Raw genomic sequence first — 10,698 nt, forward strand, 5'->3', positions numbered from 1 at the left:
TCAAATAATATTTTTTTAACTCTTTTTACTAAGATATCTAAAACTATTCATAGTCTATTCCCAACCTATAACTCGAATCTATTTTCTCTTACATTGACAACAATACTCGTACTAATCGAACTAAAACTTAACTTTTACCTTAACCAATTAATGGAAGTTAAATTTCCACGTAACAAGGCCTTCATCTAAGTCAACTTTTTGAAGAGTGAAAATGACGGTTGCTTGTAAAACCACATATTTTAAGTCCAACTATCGGCCTTAATTGTTTCTTGTTTTCCCTTTCCTCCAGTTTAAGTACAGTTCATCTATTTTCATAACTCACAAGCTTGGAGAAAAACAAGTCCCTTCTTATCTTTGCAGGGAGAATAGAGAAAGAATATCCAATGGAAGGCTACAAGAATGCTTCTAAACACATAGCAGTGTTGGCTTTCCCTTTCGGCACCCATGCTGTCCCTCTTCTCAACATTATCCGTCAACTATCAGACGCTTGCCCCGACACCATGTTTTCCTTCCTTAGCACCCAACAATCAAACAACTCAACTTTTCCCAAAAACCTTGATAAAATTAAGCCTTTTAATGTATGGGATGGATTACCTGAGGGGTATAGCTTTAGGGGGAATCCTCATGAGCCCGTCGATTATTTCCTTAAGGCAGTTCCTGGGAATTTTATAAAGGCTATAGATGCTGTTGTGTCTGAAACTGGTAAACCAATTGATTGTTTGATAACAGATGCATTTTATGCAATTGGGGCTGATATCGCGGATGAGCTGAATATTCCTTGGGTGGCGGTTTGGTTGGCTGGCCCTAGGGCACTCTTCCTTCATTTCCAGACCGATGTTATTCGCCAGCATGTAGGAATTAACAGTAAGGATGCTTATGCTTTCTTCTATCAAAAAAATATGCTTAACTTCACTCTCATTCATGTTGTTAATTAAACATAATCTAAGCTATGGTTGTCTTTTCCTTTTTTTTTTCCTCCTTAGCATTTAATCCTTAAACCCATAAATAATAATGCACTCAAATTCAGATTTTCTTATAATAATAATATTTATATCAATCAAATTAAGAATTTTTAAAAAATTTTAATTTACTAGTTTAATATTTTTGTAGTTAAAGAAAATTTCAATCACTCTTTAGTGGTAGGTAGGAAGGATATGGACTGTTTTTTTTTTTTTTCTTTTTGGAAATATGGATACTTTTTATTAGGTAGGTATTAAATATCTTTAATATACAACAACAATGCAACTTTTGGTTAGAACTATAATGAATTACCTTGATTGTGATGTATATTAATTGCAACCTATATCATTTTAAATATTATTATAAATTCATCTATATTTAATAATTTTTTCTATTTTTTAATTAATTTATATATTTAAAAATTTTAAATTTAATTATTTTTATTTCAGAAAAAAAACTTAAATAAAAAACATAAGAAAGAAATTAACCAAAAAGCCATTTTTAATTTAAAGATGGGTCCTCATTTTAAGATTTCTCCACTAATAAAATAATCCCATCTCATAAATTATTTAAAAATTATTTCATGACAACCAAAACATAAATATTTATCACAATTTTTTTTTTCAATTTTAATCAAATTTCAAAATTTTCTATTAGGTAAATTAATTAATATTAAATATGAGTAGGTATATAAAAATATTTTTATGTCTTTGAAAATTGATGAGGTAATACTATCTTATTGATGCAATGATGTTAATATACAAGTTATTCCCTAATATTTAATTCTCTTTTACCATGATTAAAGCTGGGTGCTGAACAAATATAATGTTGTCATTTATATGAATATCCATAAAATTGCAGGTCCGGAAGACAAAACACTTGATTTTCTTCCTGAATTTTCTGGCATTCGTGTTACTGACTTACCTAATGGAATAGCCTCTGGAGACATTGATGCCCCCATCCCAGCATTGTTGCATAAAATGGGAGTGTCACTGTCACGCGCCACGGCAATTGTTGCAAATTCATACGAAGACTTAGATAATACAGTGGTGAACATGCTGAAATTAAGATTCAGAATGTTCCTCAACGTTGGTCCCTTCAATCTGGTATCAGTTTCTAGTTCTACCGTGGATGACTCGCATGGGTGCTTGGATTGGGTGAGCAAGCATGAGGCAGCATCGGTGGTATACATCAGCTTTGGAAGCATGATAACCCCACCACCCCATGAGCTACAAGCATTATGTGAAGCCCTGGAGGAATGTGAGTTTCCATTTCTTTGGTCTGTGAGGGGAAATCCTGAGAAACAACTGCCTCAAGGATTCCTGGAAAGAACTAGCTCCAAAGGAAAGATAGTTCCATGGGCTCCTCAGCAACAAATATTGGAATATCCATCAGTTGGGGTTTTTGTAAGTCATGGCGGATGGAATTCAGTCCTGGAAAGTATTAATGGAGGTGTGCCTATGATCTGCAGGCCTTTTTTTGGAGACCAACAATTGAACACTCGTACTGTGGAGGCTGTCTGGGGATTTGGGTTGGGGTTAGAAGGTGGAACATTGACAAAAGAAGGAGCAAAGAAAGCATTGAAGTTGATATTGTGCAGCCAAGAAGGGAAGAAAATGAGAGACAAAATTAGAGTTCAAAAAGAGCTGGTTCGCAAGGCTGTTAAACCCAATGGTAGTTCTATTGAAAATTTCAAAACACTGGTGAAACTTGTCTCCAACACTTACCACCAAGTTGATTGAACCAAGTACACAGAATAAGGAAACACAAGTGCTAGGATAATAAAGTTGTTCGGGATTTATGTCATGTCGAGAATTAAAGATGAACATCATTTGAGGTTCTCTTCCAAAGCACATTTGGCTTCCTATTTGTGTTTTTTCTTTTCGGTGTAGTTTTGGTATCGTTTGCCAATTTGTTGTCCTTGTCTTTATCCAACTTAAATAAAATTGGTAAATGGTTTGAGCAAAAACCTCAAGGTTGATAATTGCGGACCAAGCCTTATTCACATGCTGTGCTTGCTCTATTATCTATCATATACCGGCACCGGTGCACATTTTGCTCTTCCTCCTGCAGATGTGGTAGACCCCATTGCTAATTGTGTTTTTTCATTAAAAGAAGCCTTTGCATAATTCAATGTTAAAAAGGAAGGGGGGGTGGAGTTGATTACTACTACCATCATCATCATCATGAAAGAAAAAGTAAAGCAAAATCCTTTCTCAGGAGTATGATGTTGTGGACTTAAAAGAAAGTGAAACAGAAAAAAACATGATCAAAGCCCCCTGGATTTTGTCGGAGAGCTTTGGCTCTAATTCATACACTTTTCAGTCTACCACCCATTCAGGGTGTTGTACTAAAAACCCACCTTACATCAAAATAATTAGCTTCAATGTGCAACATTAGTACCATTTGTCTCACAAGATTACCTCAAGTAGAATCCTTTTAGAATTCACAGAACCAACGAGAAAACGAGAAGAACAGAAGTCAATCCTAATGGCTTCTGCCCGTACCATCCTGCAGATCCATAATAGGGCTGGATCATTGTATGAAATTTGCAATTTCCACCTGTTGGAGTGGGATCTGTTTTTGTGATCATCGAAACATTCGGAAATTTGCAGGCTTCTTCGAGCTGGTTATTCTTCTGAAAGTAACTGTTAAAGGCATAAGAAATGTTCCCCCTAGCATCAAGATTTCCGCAAGATGTCCCGTAACCAAGGCAAGTGCAGTCGGCAGAACCACATGCGAAGCTTACACTTGGTTCTACTTGTGGATCATCAAGCCTGGCTGAAGGCTTCATCACACACCACTTCTTCTCCAAGTATTGTACACCTTTTGCAGGAATTAAAGCTCCTGAGTTCGTAGTACCAAGGTTCAGAGGGTATTTGGCCTGCCCATCAAATGTAAAGATCCCCCAGTGGCGTTCAAAATTTCCTGGAGCAATGCTTTTAGCATCCTCATCAATCAAGCTAAATAAATATGCATCTATTGGGCCAGGTCTCATCGGGGTTCCTCTCCCACCTGAAATATGAGACATAAAACCTTGATTGAACCGCCGAGCATACTCTGTGTTAGCATTTCGGTCTCCATCAGTGGGCCACCCAATCTCACCAACTATAATGGGCAAATCTGCAAATCCATTTTTTTGTAATGCATGTGCAAGGGTATCAAGGTTAGCGTCAAACATGTTGTAATATAATGTCCCACCATCACTTACTGGCGATGCATTGCCATCAAAGAATGCATACTCAACTGGGAAGTTGGGATCAGAATAGAGGCTTATAAAAGGATAGATGTTCACAGTGAAGGGTGCAGCACTAAGACTCAAGAAGTTGACAATTGTAAGCATGATGTCATGGATGTCAGCACGGAAGTCCCCACCAGACGGAGAGCCATTTGTACTTTCATAAACATCAGCATTGAGGGGAACAGTGACTTTTACTTGGTTGTTATGCCCAGCTTTGACCAGCGCAGACTGGATGTTCCGAAGAGCAGGGAAGGTTATTCCAAGGTAGCTTCCATTATATGTCTCCAAGAAAGGTTCATTACCAACAGCTACATATCTGTAGGGAAAGCCAGAACTAGAAATTTATGTCATGATCCAACATCTTGATGTTTGCCAGAAGTTGTAAATACATATTAAGGACTGTTGATATTAAGTTGTTAGGAAGGAAATAGTTATTAGACATGCAACAGTCCATACCAAGTTTTATAATCAATTGTTTTGCCCCGTATAAATATAGCTAAAAGGTTTAAGACCAAAAAGATCAATGTCAACTCATACGAGTCATTGGAAAGCAAAGTTAAAGCCAAGATAAATTTTCAGACAAATTTGTCGGAAGATTGCAAGAATGGAGATAAAACAAGCTTCAAACTTAATTCTGATTCATGGAATGTAAGATTACTTCCGATACTCGCATGTTATACTATCCAGTTAGGTTCATTTGGCTGGAATATAATGATTTGTTATTTGGTTAAAGAAGTCGAAGATTACTTAAAAACACATTTTACTAAATTGTCTTTATGAAACTTGTTTTTCCTTTTTTATTTATTAATCAAAGTGACCAGAAAAAAGAAGAATACATCTCTTAATGAAAATACATTATTTGTTATGGTTTAAATGCATTTTCATGCTATATATGCTTATAGTATTTACTACAATTATAATAATTATTTTTCCTTTTGTTTTGCTATTTTTGTATCGTCATATTTCTCCTTCATGATTATTGTCAATTCACTAATCTAGTTTATTTTCTTCTCATGCTTTTTATTGCATGTCTTTAAAATATAACTTTTTGATGCATTCATAAAGGGCTCAAAGGATTCAAGTCCGATTTTGGCCGAAACTTACACCCCAAGTCTTTTTGATTAGTAAAATACTCCAAGTGAGTTGTTTCTTCCAACTATATATCTGTTCTTTTTGACACGATGCTTAGAACTACTCATAACCTCTCTCCAACCCATAAATAGGAAGATAATACGCTTCAGCACACTCAAACCCACATCCTCCTGCATTAGCAACAATGTCCATACCAATCGAGCTAAGACTTAATCAGCGGATTTCTTTTATTCTTAATCTTATTGAATTTTCAAGATTTTTGAAGGTCTCCAATCTTTTTGCGCCACAAGCCTTCTTATTGTTCAAGAAGTCTCTTTTGGCCTACCTAGTTCTTAAGGATTCTCTTTTCTTCTTCTCTTGCATTCTTTTTTTTCAATTTTGAAATCTTTCTATTGAATTTTAATTATACTCTTTGTTGAAATTTTAGAATTGAATTCAAAGTTCTTTGGTGCTTAAACTTCTCTTGCACTAAGTTGCTTGAAGCAAGAAAGAGTCTAAAACTTCGAGTTGATTGTTCAGACTTCCAAACTTTAAATCCTGAGTTTCCCCATCACTTTTTTAAGTACAAGTGATAATTAAATTTTTAGAAATTTCATTTCTATTTTGAAACAAAAGTCTATCTAATTAATTTTTTAAATATATTGAAACTAAACATGCTTTGGTGGCTTAAAAGCCTTTTGCTACATGTACTAGATTAACTACAAGTGTCCTCATCCGTTTTACGGTTTGAGGCCAGATCTATTCAGGCCGAGGTGGTACTCAAGTTAATATTTCATATTTATCACACCTTTCATTTCTTTTATGAGTTTATATGTGGAATACTAGCAAAATGTAAACCAATGAACTAGATAATATCATCTCATTAAAAGCTTTTATTAAAAATAAATATAAATAAATTTATTTTGGGCTAAATTAACCATTTATGAAAAGCGCATCTAGTTGGACAAGCTTTCTACACAGTTGACAGGAAAGCACGTCCTACTGGACGAGCTTTTTTTGACATGTCAGAGAAAGCACACCCAACTGGACGCATTTTCTTTGAAATTTTTAGAAAACGTTTTCAGCTGAGCGCACTTTCCTAATATGTCAACAAAAGCTCATTCAACTAGATGCGCTTTCGCATTCTCTCTCAAAAATCAACCTATTTCCTTAAATATTGAAAAAAATTACCTATTTAGCCAATTAAAAAAAAAGGGGGCCAATTAAAAAAAAGGGGCATATATGCACAATTTAACTTCTTTATTCTTTAACCTTAGCCGAAAAATGCTTTCAGAAAAAAAAAATCTAAAAAAACCTTAGCTGAAAACTACTTTAAAAAATACCTAATTTATAAGCATTGGGTTTTCATTACCATTATTTTTTAAATATGAATATTTAAAATCTAATATATGTTATTAGTATTTGAACTTATCCAAAATTTGAAATTTAGTCCTTGCACTTTAAAAATTAAAATTTAAATCCTCCAATTATTTCAATTTAAAATTTTTAGTTCAATCATTATCGATATTTGTACTTTCTATAAAAATTTGCCAACTTTAACATGTTTACTTTTTGTGAATTATATGTAACGTCATATGAGGTAATGAGGGCACTATAATCAACAAACTAAATTAACAAATTTTGACAAAAAATGTTAACAATATTAATGATTGGACTAAGATTTTTAAATAATAAAAAAAAAGGTAAAAGAACTTAATGTTTAACTTTTAAATTATAAAGACTAAATTTCAAATTGTATTTAAGTACAAGGACTAATAGCATATTTTAACCTATTTTAAAAATAAAATTGAGTTAACATGTTTTACATCAGATGATGAGTAGTTCTACACTTATTTGTCTCATTCAATGCTTTTTTATCTAAAGTTTGCATTATCAATTATCAATTAATATGAGTTGTCAAATCCATTGAGAAAAATTAAAATTTATTGAAAAAAATTCAATATTTTATAAGAACACTCTGTTTTCTTCCTACACACCCAAGACAGCCTTGACCCTGACTTCACCCCAATCAAAATAATAATTCAGATCACTAAGAACATTGTTGCACAGGGACAAATAATACAAAACAATAGAAATTAAAAGCAGAGAAAAGTTTAAATTACAGTTAAGGCAACAAGAAGGGTCTCAACTCAACAGCATATATAAACAAGTAATGTTCAAAGCTGAAATTCATTGATGAAGCAGCTAAGCAAGATGATGATAGGAAGTGAAAAAGAAAGAGAAAGCTGACCTGATGTTGACATTATTGGAAGTTATATGTTGGGTGACATTTTTCGCAACCCATTTCTCAGCAGCCTTCATGCTGCCACCCACAATAGCAAGCATGTCATTTGGGATTCCCACCATTACCTCAATCCCAGTCTTACCCAGTGTCTTGAGTGTATCATAATCTGCATCAAACAGCTTCACTCTTTGAAACCCATTATCTCTCAGCAACCTTACTATAGTGTCTGGGGGCAGAGGGTGGGATGCCTGGGTTCCCCAGTTCACACCAATTCCACTCACACTCCACAACATCATAAACAAACATACTAACCCAATATTAACTCTATATGCTACTGTAACCCACCCCATTGTCTTCCTCTATGTCTACTCTGCTGGGAAGATTCTACAAAATGGTTGGAAATGTTTCGATCCGAGGCCTAATATTAGCAAAAATCTTCACCGCAAAAACCCATATCAGAAAAATGAAGTCAAAACCATATTACCGATATGGGAAAGAAGAAGTGAAATCTACTACTAGTGCTTCTACAGCTAATGGAAAAGGGCTCCGCCGATGGTTTAACCTTATTTAAGAACAAATATTAGCACTACAGTAGTAGGAACAGCTCAAAATCCCGGCAGGCAGAGATTCTATCGGAGTTAACAAAAAAGGAAAACAAACATTAGTGGTAGGAAGCAGTGAGAATGAAACCCAGATTCATATTTGACAGCAGTAGAAAGAAAATCAGAAAAGTGGGAAGAAAGGGGTCTAAAATGAAAAGGTGATATTAAAAAGAAAGAAACAGGAGAGGCGATGCTGGCGGGCGGGCGGGCATGAAAAGGCCTTCTTTCCAGCCGTTGGAATGAGAACTGCGAAGAAGATTTAAGAATCTAAGCCTCTACCACCACCTGCCCCTCCTCTAAAAAGCGAAACAACAGTAGGCCAGAGTGAGCGAGAAAGAGAAAAGCAAATAAAAAGGAAAGGATTGAGCCAAAAAAAAGTTAAGCTAAACAAGTAAAGGTGGGTAGTGGAACCTACATCTAGTTGTCATGTGAAATGTCAGACAAGCACGAAATCCAAAACAATGTCTTTTTTTGCAGTTACAAATTATAATACAAAATCACTGCCACAGTATTGGCTTTGGCACTGGCAGCTCTGGTTTGACGGGGATATCACGCCCGTCGTTTATTCAAGAGCTGAGGTGAGGTGAGAGACCTTAAGACAAGTGAGCAAATGGAATGCAATATTACTTTAGCTTTATTTGCTGACGCCTGTTAGTTGCTGGGTTAAGAAAGCTAAACTATGCTATGTTGGGGTTGGGGTTGGGCCATGGTACAGCTTAAGCGCTTTCTTTGCTCATTTGGACCTCACAGTTTCCACTTTTTCTTTCCTGCATTGCGTTGCATTCACGCGTACACCAATGCACAGCCATTGCAGGCTAATCGTCCCCTCAACTTCTCATTGAATTGCCATCCGATCCAGCAGTGTGTAACTTAGATGTTAGTAAAATTTGATTAGATTTGAAAATTTTAATAAAAAATTTAAATTTTGAATTAAATAGTTTAAGTTATTTGAGTTAATCAAGTTATTTGGATCAACTCGAATAAAAAATTAAATTTTTCGATTTAACTCGAATATGAATTACACAATTCGAGTTATCCGAAAATCTGAATAAAAAAAAGGTAAAACTACATCGTTTTGATAAATGTTTACCTTTCTAAAGTTAAAAGTCAAAATCATTAAATTAAAAGACAAAATTACGTCATTTTGATAAATTAAGTTAAAAGTCAAAACCATTAAATTGTTTATGTCGTTAAATAATCTTTTACTCCGTCTACTAGTTAATTAATCAGCCCATGTAAACGCTACATTGAGTATAAATAGTAGGATTCATTTGACTCAAAATTTTTTAACTTGATTCGATTCGATTCGAAAAAGTTCAAATTGAGTTCGTTGCTAAAATAGAATTTATCAACTCGACTAACTCAAAATTTTTTTACTCGATTCGAATGGACTCGATCGAATACTCACCCCTAGTGTAACCAATCCTATGTTGTAATTAACATTTTCTTTTTTTTTCTTTTTCTTTTTCTTTTCTATTATTGATATGAAATTTTTATAGATGAAATAAGTTTCCAAGCAAAAAACTTACGGTTTGTTTCCACGATAAATTAATTACTAAGGTAGTAATTATATTTTCTTGTAATTACACATAATTATAATTCCTTAAATGTGTTTGGTTGACTAATTATATTGTAATTCTTTAGGTTATATTTGGTAGTATAAATTATAGTTACATTGTTACATAATTTATATATATTTTTAAATATATTGATTACTACAAAAAAGTATTAATATTATAAAAAAAATTCTATACAAGTAACAAAAATTAAAATCAAATCATCATATGTATTATGTTTGTTATGGTAATTGCTATTACCGATCCGCTACCCAATTACCCGATTAGGTCCTGACCCATATTCTACATTGTTAACACTTTGAGTTTGCACGTGAGGTGTTCGCACCCTCATGGGACTGCACAATGTGGGTTCGCACCACCAAAGAGGAGAACTCATATCTAGACAAACCTACATCTAGAAAACATGTGTTAACCCTAGAGTAGGGTACGTGTCGACATGCATGGGGGCCTACCTACGACATTACATCCATGAATAGTAATCATATTATATAAATACACAACTTAACCCTTTTGAAGAGCACACACACTCTGAAATACTCAACAATTTGGTACGGTAAGTGTAGACAGGCTTCCAATCTTCAAATTACCAAAAAACCAAAATGACTCATCCAAACGAAAATTTCCCGGATAGTTTCCCATCAAACCAAGCAAGAAGTTCCGGTATCAGTAATCAACCCAGAGAAATGGACCTTTTCATTAGTTGGTTTGCTAACCGACAGGAAAATTTAGGTAACTTAGGCCAAACAAGTGCCTTCAATTCTTTTGAACTCAATGCACCATTTGGTCAGGGACCGTCATTTCCTTTTGACCAGGGAGTATCCCTGCAACAACTATTCGGTTTACAGGAGTAGATGAGGTTGATCAAAAAATAGATGACTCAGCAAATTGCTAGGTTCAAACAGCAGCAAAAGTGTTTTAGCAGGAACTAATAAAACAGAACAAAAAATTAAAGAGCAAGATACAGTTTGACAACTCCGATCTTCAAGATAATGTTACGCCTAC

General features: G+C 34.4%; 1 protein-coding gene and 1 pseudogene across 1 annotated transcript; one reads left to right on the top strand and one right to left on the bottom strand.

Moving 5' to 3' along the window:
* The first annotated feature begins 265 nt into the window (after positions 1 to 265).
* LOC107904309 (flavonoid 3-O-glucosyltransferase-like) lies at positions 266 to 2,965 on the top strand (annotated as a pseudogene).
* A 194-nt stretch (positions 2,966 to 3,159) lies between these two features.
* LOC107904311 (glucan endo-1,3-beta-glucosidase 6) lies at positions 3,160 to 8,760 on the bottom strand. Its single transcript, XM_041114605.1, has 2 exons — positions 7,524 to 8,760; positions 3,160 to 4,517 (listed from the first exon to the last, which is right to left on the bottom strand). The coding sequence occupies exons 1-2, from the start codon at positions 7,865 to 7,867 to the stop codon at positions 3,407 to 3,409; spliced, it is 1,455 nt and encodes a 484-aa protein (XP_040970539.1). The 5' UTR covers positions 7,868 to 8,760; the 3' UTR covers positions 3,160 to 3,406.
* Between the last annotated feature and the right edge of the window lie 1,938 nt (positions 8,761 to 10,698).

This window comes from Gossypium hirsutum, chromosome A05, assembly GCF_007990345.1.
Source record: "Gossypium hirsutum isolate 1008001.06 chromosome A05, Gossypium_hirsutum_v2.1, whole genome shotgun sequence".
Classification (NCBI taxonomy): Eukaryota; Viridiplantae; Streptophyta; class Magnoliopsida; order Malvales; family Malvaceae; genus Gossypium; species Gossypium hirsutum.

Excerpts from the sequence above, each read along its gene's own strand:
- LOC107904311 (XM_041114605.1), bottom strand. The coding sequence starts at position 7,867 with ATGGGGTGGGTTACAGTAGCATATAGAGTTAATATTGGGTTAGTATGT. Across the intron at positions 4,518-7,523 it reads TCCAATAATGTCAACATCAG|ATATGTAGCTGTTGGTAATG; the intron begins GTCAGCTTTCTC and ends CTTTCCCTACAG.